Below are 16,755 nucleotides of genomic sequence, written 5' to 3' on the forward strand. Positions count from 1 at the left end.
TCCAGATTTGCATTGTAATTCATGCCGCATAACTCCAGAATACTGTTTCAATGTTCACAATATCCTTTTGCCAATAAGAAACTCCCGCTTTCTAAAGCACAGAACTGTTGTACTGCGAAGACAGGCGACTGGCGGTCTGGGCTTAAGCATCAAAGTAAGCAGATAAGTTTTGATTGTGGAGAGACTAAAGTGGGAATGAAAAGGCTTTGGGTTGCAGAGCTGACTGTTTGTCTGAGAAAGCAGTTTTGGCAGCAAATTTCACCGCCGAAAACGCAGCATTGTTCACCCTCATCTTTCTCTCATGCTTTGCAGGGTGGCGCAGAGCACAACGTGCCTGTGGTTATTTCAAAGATTTTTAAAGATCAAGTAGGTAAGAATGTGTTTTATTTCGCTGCTTGCAGTTTGAGGTTTAATTACTCAAACAAACACTGTGGGACTCTGTCACATTTAGATGTGCTGTCTAACTGTTTCCTGCCTTTATGCTAAGCTAAGCATCACATGTCCTGACTCCAGCTCTGTGACATGAAATTCATATCGATCCTCTCTTTCAAGTCTCAGAAAGAAACTAAACTTTTTCCCCCCAACAAATATAGAGGGATTTCTTTAAGTTTTAGACTATTTATGTACACCTACTGGTAGACCCTAAGTGAAGGATGAGCTGTCTTCAAGGAGGTAACACACTTAAAATTGTAATCTAGACACATGCTACATTAAGCCTGTTGTTAATTAGGTGTACAGTGTATTTAGTGTGTAAGGAGAAACGGTGGCACAGTTGCCAGACTGGTAGATTAACGTGACCGTGCTGTCGGTTAGATGACGGTGAAACGGTAAGACCTGGTGACCCCTCAGTGTCCTGTTAGCAGAGCGCTGTGAGAGTGAATCATTTCCCTGTAACCCGTCGTCTTGCCCACATTTAATACCTTTTTGGAGATGAGAGAATCTTGTCTTCGTCTCCCCGAGGACGTCTAGAGCTCGTCTCACAGAGCTTTGCAAATCTTTTCACAACAGAGCTTTCATTGTTTCCTCTCGTGCCGCCGCAAACCAGTTTATATCCCGATTAGTTTCAAATTTCATGCTTTCCTGTGTTCTTTTCTCTGAGCTGGAGGATGTTGCCAGAGATTAGTCAGACAGAGACACTGATTGCTATTTCCACTGCATTACCATGTATGAAATGAGCAATTATTTTCTAATGTTTTCATTAACCTCTGACACTTGACAATTGACGCCCGCAGCCGATCAGACGGGGAAGCTATTCGTCGGGGACGCCGTCTTGCAGGTTGGTACATCGGTTCATGACTTATTTGCTTGGAGGTTGATTCGGGTCACTGCAGAGTGGCAACTTGTTGCATCTTAATTGCAAACCTCTTCTGTTTTTGACAGGGTGTAATTTCATTTAGGAAACAGGAAGATGGCATTTGAAGTTTGATCTGCACGATTTTAATCAAATGAGTCTTTTGATGTCTCTGTGCTCTTGTGAGGGGATGATTGTTTTTGGTTAAATATATTCCTACTAAATCAAAACACACAAAATCAGTTTAACAAATAGCTTATCGCCAGATTTTGTGGTAGATTAATAGTTTCAGTTCATTAGAATAATCATCAAAAGCATCTAGTGGCTCATATTGATATTCATTTAATCTCTTAAAAAGATAATTTTAATCCGTCTGGCAGGTTTATTGCATGTGCTGTTTATCTAGAATATCAAGATGTTCCATTGGACAGCCAAGTAATATTAACATTCATATTGGAAGTTTTAATGAATTGTATTATGAGTTGAATTGCTGTTGTTTGCACCTTTGGATCACTAGTGCTTCAAATGTATTCGCAGTGGCTTATTTGAATTGTCACACTGCAGAATATTGTCTCTATTTTCATTTCAGTGGAGGCAGTAAGTCAGGGATTGTCTTAAATCTTTCTGCTGTAATATGAATATCAATAATTGGCTGCTGTAGCCTATAGCCGTGGATAGATCATGAGACAACGGGCCCCTGGACACACATGTAAAAGCTCCCGCATGCGTCTCTTTATGGTCGTTTTGTGTCTCTTAATGCTCGTTGTTTTTCCCTCACTTTGAGGTCATTTTGCGTTACTTTGCATTCGTTTTGCACGTCTTCGTGGACTTTTCAGTGTTTTCCCAACCAGCATGTTAAATCACCTCATACAGAAGCTCGTTCCAGGGGCTCGAGGGCCGCTGTGCAGCCCATCCGTGATGCTAACAAGCCAACTACCCATGACTTTCTGACTGTGGCAGGGGTACCAATATATGTTTACTCATTTGCTTTTCCTCTCTCTTTTGTTTGTTTAGGTCAATGGCATAAATGTAGAGCCTTGTACTCACGAGGAAGTTGTGAGTATCTTTATAATTAACTGTTGTAAAAAGCCAATACCCTGCTCCATCCATCCACCGCTGATCCATCCATCTGCACCAAATCCCAGTGGCTATCAGCACGGAGGTGTGCCTTAACAATCTGAGTTGTCATCTTGGCAGGCGGCTGTTTTTTTTTTTTTTTTTTTTTTCTTCTTGGATTTACGCTGTGCCAAATTGAAAAGACTGAAAAGGAGTTGATTGGTATCAAAGGCTGCACAGGAAGCGAGGGTGCTAATATTTGGCTGCGTCTATATACATGGACTATGTTTCTCTTTCCAGTTTAGCTTCTCTCTTTGTTAAATATTTCCTTTATTCTCCGCCAGCATCCCCCCCCACACACACACACACACACTCTTCCCACATCTGTCATCTCCATCTCCTCTTGCAGCCCCAAACAGCTGTTCGACATATTCACCTCCACAGCGTCAAAATACATAATGAGCACTTTCTCTTCAGAACAGAATCTCAAGCTTTGTAATGGCAGCCTGTCACACTCGCAGCACTGACAGATGCTCAGGCTAAAGTAACAAGGGCGACCACGCAGCGTCCGAGAGATCTGAGAGCACACCTGCATTTAGGGCATGGTAGAAGTCAGTGAGCGTGTTAGATGTGACAATCAAGTGTCTGATTTGCGTCTATTTCCTGAGATGTATGGGAGGTATTTTATCCCTTTAAACCTTATTGGAATACCTTCTTTGAACCTATGGCTCGACATCTTGGATGGCATGTTGTATGTCACACAGACATCAGATAATCAGACCTTCAGAGAGTAATTACTTTGTGGTGTCAGCTGCCACTTGGCTGCCGCCTGCCATGAGAGAAACGCCCGCCTCTAAGTTCTGCCTTTGATGATTTGAGCGAAGCCACCTCTGTCAGGCTTTAACTTATGATTACATATTCTTCGCTCATCTCCTGTTGTGTTTTGTTGGCTCAGGCTGTGTACAGCTTGACATGAAAGTGGCTTGTAGCATTTATATGAGATAAAATTTTATCTTGCTGCATAGCTCTCAGTCTCCCTCTCCCAGTTTATCTCGATCTCAATCTCTCTCTCTCTCCCGCTCACGTCAGGTTCACCTCTTGCGCACTGCAGGAGATGAGGTCACCATCACCGTTCGGTACCTGCGAGAAGTTCCATCATTTCTAAAACTGCCCCTAGGTAAGAGTCCTGTAGTTCTGATGCCATGCGAGCTCACAATAAACTTAATTTTATTGGGCATTTTTGGCAATAACGGAATAAACCACATTCATGGGAGATTGCCTTTTTGCCCACTTTGACGCTTTAAAGCGCTTCAATAGATGAACATTTATTTCAAAGTAATAGATTGTCATGCTCGGTGGCCTGAGGCAAGCCGTAATGTCAGAATCAGCCAGAGCTGCAATCCCCTGCTCCTGTAGTTACCTTCAGCAGCTTGAAGAGATGAAAACACTAAACAGTAAAATCATCCATGTGGAGCCGGTAAAAGGTGAGAAATGAGCAATGCAGGTGAGACAGGTGAGAAAATAATGGCGAGCAAGAAAATGAGAACTTGACTTGACGGCTTTAAAGTTTAAAAAGTAAATTGTACGATTTGAAAAGTTTGGCATTTCTCTTGAGCATTTTAAAGTAAGTGGGACTATTTGTCTTTTTCTATGAAGGAGAGGAGTGAAGAAATACTTCACACTAATTAAATTGTTGCCTTAAAATATATATATAGAAGAATCACAACTATTCAGAACAAAGAGTGTACGAGTGTTCTTGTTGTGGATAGTGACTGCACATCCATTATGATTATAGCACTTAAAAGGGTTCTGCCCTGCAGAGATAAAGCCGCACCTCTGCCACCGCTGCCCCGTGTTTTGTGCCGCAGCATAGCATGTGTTAGAGTACAATGTCAGTTCTCCACAGGTGCACCCACTACTGCACCGTGCCTTCAGATGTGATGTAGCCTCACCCTGTGTTGGTATTGTACACTATATTAACCCTACAGTTCCACTATGTGCTGCTTTACCACAGCAGTGTATGATCACTCAATTGTTGCAGATTAGTGAGTAATTTTCCCTGAACACGGATAATTCAAAGCCCCTGAATACCTCTGTTTTAAATCTTTTGTGTTTCTTTAAATATGCAGCAGTTTGTAAGAAAAACATACCCTCAGTTATGATATATGTATTATGAGTTTAACCCTTTCATGCATAGAGGTCACTACAGTGTGCAGCTATTCAAAAGCTGTTTTCTTGTACATGCATGAGTTTTGATGGCACAGTTGCACATCAGCCACTACAGTGGAGGCTACTGCATCATCTCACACACTGCTACCCAGTGGGAAGCCATTGCAAGTGGGAAAAAAAAAAAAGTGAAGCCAAGATGGTCGACAGACAGCTAGAAACACCAAGTTGCTCATTTTGTGCAGGTAAGAAAAATATGGTGACATCAAGTAACATCTAAGGAGTATTGATTATATATTGGGAGGAAATTCTGATTAATCACATGTCCATTGAATTGTACATCATGCATCACTAGCTGTATTTCAACTACAGGACATGTAAAAATAAATAAAATTTGGGTTGAAAAAAAAAAAGTTTATTCATGCCTAAAGATGAATAAAACCTCCTGACTGAGGTTATCATAATTCATGCATGAAAGGGTTAACACAGGCAAAATCTGCTAAGGCTCATGAGGACTGTGTTGTTTGACATGAATCGACTACAGTTGATTAGTTCATTATCAAAATGTTCTGTTAAATGAGGAATTGTTAAGCCATTTTTTTCAAGAAAAGAACTTTGTAAATGTGACAAGTTGCTGCTTTTATCACTCTCAGATATGAGATGGGTAATATGGGTAATATCAATTTTCTCACTAAATGTATTTCCTAAAATGTCAAAGTAATCCTTTACACTGTTGTAGTGTAGCACATGGGAATTTGGCATTACATCTGGGGCTTTCTTCTGTTTACAGTCGTTTGTTGGATGCAAATGTTCTGACGACTACTAAGCCACCACTAATTACTGTCTTATGAATTACTTGTTAGCAAATTCACTGCACACCACACAATGACCATTTTGTAGAAATTACCTTATTTCCAAAAGCATAGAGATGCAGGGAAATGATTAAAACGTGCATATTTATACCTCAGTTGTTAAACCACCACATTCTCACAAATCCAGAGAGCTGTGAGAAACCCAGCAGTAAGTTAACATTCATAGGAAGGCGTCAGTGCGGAGATGCTCAGGTTTTGCTTTAGGGCGTTTGGCCAGTGAGTCGTGTTTTGATGCCCGAAAACGAAAAGGTTCAAGTCGTATTTTCTCTAAGCCGTCCTTTGTTTTGCCACGGCACAAATGACAAGCAGGAGAGGCCCGGAGCACTTTACCAAGTGTGACCGAATCAGGAAGCAGGTCCTCTAATGCCAAGTTAATATGATATCAAAGAGCAGCATTTGTCTCTTTTGGATGCCATCTGTGATCTTCAGTGCACGCCTTCAAGGCTGGGCAGCAGAATAAAGTCAATAATAAACCATCAAATGTAACACTGAACTCTACAATGGTGTTTTGAGTTTAGGTGCAACTCTTGACTTATTTTCTTTGTTTGTGAAGGAATGAAAGAGTAGACAGGACTTGAAGTTGGGCTACATGTTTAACAGTGATTCTTTAGAGGCCGCTGTGTTAAGAACATGAACCATATTCCCTTTTTTTTTTTTTTTTTCAGGTTCTCCTGGGCCGTCCACTGATCACAGCCGAGTATCCTCTCCACTCTTTGACAGCGGCTTACATTTAAATGGAAACGGAAACAACGCGGTAAGAAAGATTTATTTGTTACTGCATGTGTAAAGTTGATTTTTTTTATTGCTCCCAATCACTACCTAAATTTTTTTGAGTTTCTACAAGAATAGTTTCTTCAGAATCAATTACAGAATATAAGAAAATAAATATAATAGAAATTTGTACACTGTCTGTTTTTAAAAATTGCAGAACTAAATCAGCAATAGTAGGTGTCTATGCATTCAGTGGTGCAACAGTGCGATATTGCACAGATGAGTCACTGTAACTAGATGTGTGCTTGTGTCATTAAAATATCTTGACATATTAGTTCTCTTGAATGTTCAGCAGATGCACAGGATGTTTGCTAAATTGTCACTTAAACATAACATCAGCTGCTGTTACATTTTGGGAATCACACAGCTGGGTGTTTAGACGTTTCCTCCACTATGCTGTGTTGAGAACTTATTACGATTCTTTAGATGTCCAGTCTATACTGGTGGTGCATTAAGTCAATTAAGGAGTTCATTAAGGCTGCCAGCGTCATTCATATTGACACATCATCCTCCTGATCAAAGAGCCTGCCCTGCAGTGCCTGGATGTACCAGAATGCATTGTGTGTGTGTGTGTGTGAGGCTTTCACTAATGAACCCTCAGCCGCAAACACACACACGTCCAAAGTTAAGCTACTTTGGGCATGTGTATGTTTACTGCACTGCTCATTAAGAGTCTTATCGTATCTTTATAATGGTCATAATAGCACATGACAAGGCGAACAGAAAAACGGATTTATGGGAAGTTAATGTGTGGTTCCAGGCTCAGGTGAAAGCTAGCAGCTCCATCTGCCTCTTCTAATTCAGGACGGCTAGCAGCTGTACACCAACAGGATGTCAGCCCGACATCTAAATTCCAGTAGAAATGTGCATCTGCATCTGTACCTGGATCTGCACCTGACATAAATGTGCCTGGTTCTTAATCTCGTACCACTTAGTGCACTTGTCCCTGAGGAAATAATGTCAATGTCAAATGATGAAAAGCCTCCTCACCCACACAGGAGACCAGACCTTTTTCACAGAAGACATTTGAACATGTCACAGTGGGAAAAGCAAAGTAATAAAACCAGTAAAATAACTGATTTTGATGTCGAGTGATAAGTAATGTAATTGATTTGTCAGTGAGAAAATATGTACATTTCTTGCTGCCGTAGACAAAACGTGCGTAGAGCCTTTTAAATGAACAGAAACACGACCCCATCGTACTTTGTTAATTGAACTTGCTTTTTTTTCAGTTTAGTAAATGGAGTTTTCAAGCAGCCATTGTCACACACACACACACACCCTGCCTTTATATTGTTGTCTGGAGCAGAAACAGATTTAAAACCAGCGGTTTACAATGAACCTCACAGCAGCTGGGACTAAAGTACATTTAGCATTGGAGGGCAGCCAGGGGCACAAATACTACCATTCAACTATTTTCAATGTCTGTGGAGACTCTCTGTTTTGATCATTTTAGCGAGCTCAGCAGGGCAACCCACCAGCCTGGAAGCAGCAGCGCCATCAGCTGCAGCCTGCCTCTCTTTGTGGACTGTGGCTCATACAAATCCGTTTTGACTTTGACACGTTATTAAATGTGAAGTAATCCATAATGTCCTCTGTGCACATATGCTAGGACGGTGTTTGGCTGTCCGAAATGTGGGTCCTAACCCTGATAGCTGACTGCCACGGAGCTGCTCCCCTGGCAGAGGGAGGGAAATTAGACTTATCTCAGCCAAACTCCCCCTGTTGTTCTTCCACACCCCAGCGTCAAAGTAGGTCAGAGGGTGACATAAGCAAACCAGTGCGTCGGCCACAGTGCTACAGAGAACATTGGTGAGTTTTGTGGAGGACACCCCCCGTGTAGACAGCTCCTGTGACTGACACATAGAAACCATAGTGAAAAGCAGCAAAGTGGTCACATGAGGTCTTTAGTAAACGGCCGGATGATAATTCTATATAAGCGTTTTACCAGGGCGTTCTGTCATGTCGTTTGTTTGGTTTTTTGGATGTGTGTGTTGGCCAAATTAATGATTCCAAACAAGTTGTGATTACAAACTATATAAACAAATGATATAATTGAAGGTGCAAAGGGTTTTATCAGCCCCAATGCAGTGGAACATTGTCCTTTGAATTATGCAATTTTGTGCATACATCTTCCACAAGAAATATTCATATTCAATTTACATGAATTATCATTCATTTATATACAGTAGATGGCTCTGTCATACATTTTTTATGCATTGTGTGATAACTACAAACAGACCCTGCTTTCACACAAAAGTAATTGATAATTAAATGCTGAATGTGGGGAATTCCTTCATGTTCATTCATTTTCATCTCATGTCCACATGTTCCACATCTCCCACATGTGATCTCTGTTGCTGCGCTGCTGCATGCAAACGCTTTGGTCTCTTGCAAAACCACACAGTTCAGCCAGTGGCTGTGCTCTTAGGGTCAACGTGAAAAACTAATCATTCATTTGGCTCTGTGTTATCACACAAAGCTGCCAGATCTCAGGTATCAGAACAAATTCAGCACTAGCTTCCACAGTCATATGGTACATGTCCGATATTGCAATGTCTCAGGCTAGAGAAACACTAATAATCACCAAATGCATATTTATGAGTACATAGGTACACCTGAGTTGCTCATGCTAGAGATATATCAAGCAATTTGGGCTTGAAGTGGGAGTGAAAAAATTTCACTGTTAAATCTTTTTTTCCCTACAGCCAATATTTCACCATTTTAATGGTACAGCTTGAGAAAATTGCATATTAATATGGTAATCTATAATGAAAAGATTAGCCGTAAAGACTGCATCTCTTGCTCATCATTTCACATGAATTATTCAGAGAAAGCATGAGGGACAGCAGGTGGCCACTTTTAACCTTTCATAGATAATCTAGATTTAAAGTGTTTCCATTTAAATCCCCAGCAGGAGCTGGAGAAGGAAAGACATCCCTGTGCTCTGGTCCTTTGCACGGTCTGCATTTCTTTCAATTCCCAGTATGTGCATTTGCTTTATCTGAAGGAAAAAAGTATACACCCTGACACATGCCTACCTATGCAAAAACAAATAAAGTATGATTCAATGTGACATAATAGGTCAGCTGGCTCCAGCACGAATCTTTACATCTAATTTTCTGGTTGAAGACTTGGTGGCTGACAAGCACAGTTAGCCAGCCGGTTTCCACATCCCAGAAATAACATTTAAGCTGTGGAAAAACACAAAATAGCAGGAGCTGGCCCCCAGTTAGTTTTTGCTCATGTCAAGTGAGATTCTTCTTTCCTTCCAAATAAGGACAATTATGTGAGTGGTTGTTTTTGTTCTTAGAATAATTGCTTGTTTTTTTTTCAGTGCTGTGCAAGTCATGAATTCACTTTAATGTTCAGAGTATAATGATAGCAGGCCTCCAGATAGAGATTTGCAGCAAAGTAGGGCATCCCATAACTTTATTTTCCCCCCAAATGAAGAAAATGACATTGCATGCCATTAAGCAACTCTGCATCGAATGAAATAGTCTGTAATGGAAAAGGGTCATCAAGCCTGAGGTTGAGCGAGCTTTGGAATAGTAAATGACCTCAAATGTACAGCACATGCTGGATGTTGTAAGAGATGAACTGGGTCTGTCTAATTTCTTGCTTTTGCTCAAATAAAGTTTTTTTTTTTCTCGTCGAAAAACAAATAATTATTTGTTGGACAAAGCTGAACGAATCATTAGGCCAATCTTTAAACAACCAATAGAGCAAAAGACCTTGTGTTAATGTGAACCTCTGTAGTTCCCCTCAGCTCCAGGGGACATTTTAAGCCCCTTTCAGCTGATTAAAACAGCCAAAACCGTATAAGTTGAAGGCAATAAAACCAAAATAAACCACAGCAGGCACCTGTTTTAAGAAACGACTGTACACTTCCAGCTCAGCACAGTCAGGGACTTGCTATTGGTACAGCCTGATCGAATGGAACAGCGACTTTTTAAGGACACTTTATTTAGTCATTTAGTCATTTCTCATGCATATGTCATAGACAAAACAATACACATGTAGCATCAAAGTGTGTGGAGGTCCACGTAGAGTAGAGAGGAGAGGACCAGCTGGTTGGAAAGGTCGAGCACAGAACTTTCTCACAGCAGATCTGGATTCGTGCCCTGTGTGAAACCAGGAGTGAAACTTAGCCTCTGCTCTTATTGCTTAGTTGTTTGCGTTTGTAAAATACTTGTTTTAACTCAATCCATCTTTTCCTAAACCTAACCACATACTTTTTTCTCCTAAACCTAACCATGCCACGGCTAGTTTTGGTGCCTAAACAAAATTTAAAGTGATAGATCATCATTTACTAGCAAGCTTAATTTTAAAGACACTGCAGATTTATTATTGCTAACTTTAACCGCGGAATGAGAACAGTGTACATTTGACACGTGAAGTGTCCTTTTTTACAAACCTTGCTATTTAAACGCAGTCAATGTGATTGAACATAGTGGAGCATTTAGCTTGTAATGGCCCAGGTATTTTTCTCAGAAGTTGGTGGCACCCAAAACAGAACTACTTGAGCGAATAATGGTCTTTAATTGACAGGTGTCTCCACCGTGTCTCCACATGAATGCTAATGTTGCTACCCGTCTGCTAAATAGGCAGCAGTTTGCTACCATGGAAGCTATATCAATGTTGTGCTGCCTCAAAGTGGCCAAAGTCATTTAATCTAATGTAATTACTGTTTGGCCTTTTTGTTACTGAAATATCAATGTCCTTTGAAGCACACTTGTTAAGAGAATTACTGCTTTCATTCATAAGACATAACAAAACGAAGACATTTGAACAACTCACTACCAAAGCAGGCTGAGAAGATGTGTCTGTAATTTCAAACACTCAACAAATTGCTTGAGTAGTTGCTAGCTAGTTAACTCTAATAAAGAGAGAAGCTTACTGGCAGCTCCAGCAGCTGAAGCTAAAATGTTCCTTTTGACTTAGATATTTTTCTCGAGCTGAATGTAAGACCTCCTGTGGGGCAAACATCTTTTCATTTTACATGAATGTTGAAGGCTACATGCCAGGCACAAGGATGTGGTTGGGGATGTTTTGTTTTTTTTACCAGCATAACTTTGATGATGATCACAACAACCACTTAATGAAAGGATCATAAAGAGCTACAGTATGAGCAATGCCGTTTGCATTCCAGGGCCTGTTTTGTTGTTTCTAAAGGCAAAGTGTTACCACAAATTAAGTATTTCCAGCACATCGAGTTGAATAGGAGTCGCAGTAAATGCTTTTATTTTCAGTTCCTCCCGACTGAGGGAGGACTTCTTAGACGCACCATTTTTCAGCTGTCTGCTTTACCAGTTACACTGAGAAAAATGGTAGCCAGAGTAAGAGACAGCAATTTCTCCATTGACAGCAGACCCAATAAACCCGAATGCAGCGCAGCCACAAGGGGCACGGTGGGCTGGGTGGGCTGGGGAGTGTGATGCTCCCATTTTCCTGGCAGACAAGACATTGCTTTTTTTTTTTTTTTTTTTCATACGGCTCTCTATACTTGTACATTAAGCTGCTGGAGTTCACCGGGGCTTGTAAAAACTCATTCCTGAAATGTAGGAAAGGAAGTCAAAATAGGGGAGGCAAGTCGAGAGACAGCTGATGAATTCCTCATCACAAAAGAACTCCTACAATGCAGCATGGCAGGAATGGCCACGACCGTTATGTTTACCTTGTGTAATCATGAATGCTGAAAGCTTCGCGATGTATAGTGTCATTAATTCATTCTTATGTATCACCAAGTAATTGCCTGAATTGGTTAAATAGCTATTAGCAATTAGCTAATGCCTGTGATTTACAGCACATTCTTTCTCTCACACTTGTTCCACTCCCTTCTGTCAAATTTTCATATTTGTACGCAGCACAGTTAAACCATGAATTCATGTTAATGCTAATGCTCCATGCATACGTTATATTGGGCTGTAACATGGCTCTGTGGGATACTTGAGTTCTGATTGGTCAATTACAGCGTGGTCTGTTATTTCTACTCAGCAGACCGTCGCTACATGTATAACAGACTGTTGCTATGGACGCAGTTCAGATAGCTTAAGTATTCATAAGAAATCATTTTTAAATCTTTAAATCAGTATTTTATGTCAAATTATTGACCCCTTTAGGATGACGTTTTATGACAAGTTCGATAATGTACAGCTACGTTACTGCTGGAGATCATCCCTTATTTGGCAGCTACTGGTTTGCATGGAATTTTGTACAGACATTCGTGGTCCCCAGAGGATGAAGCCTACTCGGATAGCAAAATATGAGTCAGTCAACAGTGAGGTTTTGAATTGAATCCAGACGGATGCCTGACACTGAAGCCAAGTAGTTGGTTGATATTTGTTATATACTACCAGACCTTTTCATTAATTTCTTCATTTAGAAATGAATTGTTTTACATGATATTGACGTTATATTGATATTGCTGTGAACATGTGAAAGTTCAGGGAAGTCTTTGCTTTAAAAGAAATTTAAAAAAAACTTGTCAACTCAAATATTTCCAGAATTCAATGACTGCAGGATCTATTAGAATTTACATAATGTTTATGAACAAGCTAATTAAATGTGCTGTGGAACTATACTCACAGATCCTGTCTATAAAATGAAATCTAACTTTTAAATCCACACTGAACAGTGAAGTACCTACTATATGAATGGGATCTGCTTATGTGATTTCACACCTGTAGAAAAGAGTTTACCTTTTAAGCTATTCCTCTCTCCATTCTGCCTCAGCCTGTCTGTTCAGTGCTCTTCTCTGAATCACTGAAGGTCAGCTGCGGTAGTTTTTGTAAAAGGACACAAATAAGAGAGATGGACAAAACAATTAAAAGCTGACTTTAAAAAGAGTGCAGACAGCTTACAAAAATGATATTGTACCACTAAACCCAGCTAACGCAGGGGGAGACTGTACCATGGACTGATAGATATGAAAACCCTCCCACTCCATCTTTTATGTACATTCTTCATTTCACTTCTTTAAACATGATACAGTTGACTGAATACAGACCATACGCAGGTGTTCAGGTGTCAGCCTTTATCACAAATCAAATAGAATCATCTTAAAATGTATAATGCAGGTTATGAAAGGGGAGTTAAATCTGCAGTATCTGTAGTTTATTGTGGTATGAACTCACATGACGTGCTGTTACTCAGTACTGTTCTTCAGCACTTGAAGGACCTCTTGTCCGTGCTGCATTCCCCCCAGAAGCTGAGAGTTGACAGTTTGTGGCGTCACCTTGGGAGTCCAACCTGGACAAGAGAGACAGAAAGTAACAGCTTGTAGGCAAAAACCCATTTAAAACCATGGCCTCAAAAACTGAGGCAATGAATTTGGTTAGTTTGTGCACACCCAGCAAAGGTTGCATTTAATTGTGCAGTTATCTGCAGTAAGTTACAGTTTAGCCGTTTAAAAGCGGTTTGCTGCTAATCTGGTTAATGCAGCTGTTCACCAAATAGCTCAGCATTAAAGAGGCCATAGTTAAATATAACTTTTTTTTGTCTAGGGAGGGCTCGACTCCCCCTCCTCTTTGCCATTTCCCTCCAAAAATGAGGGATATTAGATGTTTTCTTGGTTTTTTTTTCTTCATTTAAAACCAAACAAAGACGCAGGCATCATAGTGAAGATATGCTTCATTTGAAGTAAATTTGTCCCACACCTAGACTATATATAAAGATGGATGACTTGATGAAATGAAGCCAAAATATCTCAGATGTGGGTGCTGCCATATTGTGCTGGTAATGTGTTTCTGTGTGAGTCTGCACAGCAATGATGGGGATGGTGCTGCAGTACCGAGGTCCTGCCCATACATACATACATACATCATGACGCCACACGTTCTTTTAAAGTTTAATAAAATGACCCTATTTCTCGCTTGATTAACTTCGTCATTTCCTAAAGAGTTTATGGTATCAGTCGCTAGTTTCAAGTCTTAAAAACAGCCTGACGTTCATTTAGTAGGTTATGGGCCCATTAAGAGTGAGGAACCAGGGGAAAGTTTTGGGGCAGGACTACTTTGTGACACACCAATCAGGGATGAGAAGAGTCTTGGTGGAACGAGCATCACTTCTGACTCAAAAAAGCCAAGATGGCAACGGCCATAAAGCCGAACTCGAGGCGTCAAAGCGGCCATCGTCAAACCAATGGGTGATGTCATGGTGCCTACATCCACACCTTCTTATACTGTGTATGCCTATACTGCAGCCAGCCACCATGTAGATGATTTGGCTTCACTTTTGGGGAGCTGTCATGATGTCCATGTTTATATACAGTCTCCTAAAATGGTTGTCCCCTAGTCCTCATTTGGACGATAGAATTACCACATAGGCACATGGTGATTACATTTCACTATTATAATGTTGAGAACATCATCATTTAAGGTAGCATGTTAAACCTGAACTACATAGCAACCTTTCTGACAATAACTCAATGTTGAGTTAGCAGCTTTTGCTGTCGGGATATTGACTTTGGTGAATCTCTGAATTACCTTTGGCACCATGTGGAAGTTTGGAATTTTTAATTTCTAATGAAACATAGACACCTACTGGAAGGACCCAGCATGGGATTTGGCACAGATATCTGTGATGTCTAGAGGATGAATCCTTGTGACTTTAGTGATCTCCTGAGCATCACCAGCTGGTCAAACTTTTCATTTGTCCATTGAAATGGCTCAACTCTTGCTAGGTGGATTGGCTCCTGTCTGCTAGAAATTAAGTTTATAACTACTTTGCAACAGCAAATACGTTTTGAGGGACAGAGTAACGTTTTCTATTAACATAACGAGGAAACGTTAATTGCCATACGTGGCAAGTGAGAAAACTGCTGATACCAAAGACTAAAATGTTTACTGACAGCATATTTCATTTGTTTTCTGTATTTTATTTCAAAATTTAAAATAACCAATATTTTCTCCTAACCTTAACCAAAGTACTTTTGTTGCCTAAACCCAACCTCAACCAAGAATTCAAAACTCTGGCATGACGGACCTGCACTTTGTCAGCTATAGTATTCTCTTCACACTGTAACAACACTGAATTTGATATAGTGACCACTGTCAAAGTACAGCCACTTGTGGCTTGAGTGTTTCCTCTCCTAGCACTCACACAACTGAAGCAACACTTTAGAATTCGCTAAGCTTTGTCTCCAGTAGGCTCTCTTGACATTGAAATGACTGACAACGATTTCCTTTTCATTGCACCTTGGGCCATTTACCTCCCAGATTCATTTACATGCTTTCACATAATTATGCTCGGTTCAAGTCACCTCTGAGGTATCGGCGTCCATGAAAGAGTGTTTGAGTGATGTGAAGAACAATGCCGTGGCTTTAGTTACTGTTTTCCAGCCCTTCAGCAGAGGCAGGGGCTTTGTCTGTGTAATCCACGCCGACAGCCTGATACTTTTCCATTTCCTGCCACCTCCCCACCTCTCTGGAGAGCTCCACTTAAGAGTTAACTAAAACATTTTGCTCTTGGTTGACATTAATGGAGCAGAGGACGATCATTCCATTAGAAATGTAGTAATTACTGGTGAGGAGTTGACGGATCTGCGTGCGACATGTTGGAGTTCAGCAACGATTTGCGACTCACTTTGCAAAGGTGGGCAGTTTTTCCTGTGCTGTTCACTCTTGACTACATTCCACCCAGAGGCTATTTTAATACTCTGGTAATATGTTCAGCCATTTTTAACTCTGGGGAAGGCAGGTGATTTGGTTCCTGTGTGATGAACACACACCTACCTGTACTGTGTGTATAATGATGCACGGGGCCACATCACTTTTCCTACCGTTATGCGGTGGAGTTCTGGGATTTTGTGCTGACAGATAATCTTTAGCTGCAGGAGTGATTCACTGTTTGATGTTGCTAAAGCTTCACTCATTTGATCCCTGAGCTTTGTAACTCATTAGATAATGTGTAATGCATCTGTTCTTCATTAAGTGCGATGTGATTTACATTTAAATGTGCTGCTCCTCCAGCTATCAAAGCTTTTGTCAACATATTGTGCTTCAGGAACTTGCTCGGAAATAACGTCTTAAAATTTGAACCCTTCTAGCGGCACCTGGCACACACGGTGCTACCTGGTGTTTTGGGACAAGTTATTACCAGAAGTTATAAAAAATGGAATTTAATCACTGCTGGAGTATAATTAAGATCTAACACTGTTACAAGTTTTAAGCAGATTGTATATAAGAAGTGGACGTATTACCATAAGGGATCTGTTGGTTTATGGACTTTAGTTTTGATGCCTCCAGTTTGGATTTAGCCATTATTATCTAAGGTAGCCTCGCCCTAAAGTCTCCCTTGCTTTCTGGTCTATTTCACTCTAAATGACACCATAATTTACAAAATGAAAATCATGCTGTCTTGAAAAAGACTTGAAACTAGCAACTGAGGCCATAAACTCTTTAAGAACACTTTTATTGAGGTAAGTAGGCTCGTTTTCTCATTGACGTCCATACAATCAGTTCTTCTTGGAACCCGTGGAGTCGCCCCCTGCTGGTGTTTAGAATGAATGCAGGTGAATTAAGGCACTTCCACATTCGCTTCACTTTTCACACCCAGAATCTACATCCTCCTCTTTTATACAGTCTGTGGTCCTAGTCT

At 40.6% G+C, this 16,755-nt stretch overlaps 1 protein-coding gene across 1 annotated transcript in view; it reads left to right on the plus strand.

Annotated features, from left to right (window-relative positions):
• Positions 1-16,755, plus strand: part of sntg2 (syntrophin, gamma 2) — a 71,083-nt gene that overhangs the window by 19,352 nt on the left and 34,976 nt on the right. The window contains exons 3-8 of the mRNA XM_070842898.1: positions 98-154; positions 313-370; positions 1,233-1,276; positions 2,306-2,347; positions 3,437-3,524; positions 6,051-6,139. Of these exons, the coding sequence (XP_070698999.1) occupies positions 98-154; positions 313-370; positions 1,233-1,276; positions 2,306-2,347; positions 3,437-3,524; positions 6,051-6,139 (378 nt within the window). The remainder of the gene's footprint in view (positions 1-97; positions 155-312; positions 371-1,232; positions 1,277-2,305; positions 2,348-3,436; positions 3,525-6,050; positions 6,140-16,755) is intronic.

This window comes from Pempheris klunzingeri, chromosome 13 (genome assembly GCF_042242105.1).
Source record: "Pempheris klunzingeri isolate RE-2024b chromosome 13, fPemKlu1.hap1, whole genome shotgun sequence".
NCBI lineage: Eukaryota > Metazoa > Chordata > Actinopteri > Acropomatiformes > Pempheridae > Pempheris > Pempheris klunzingeri.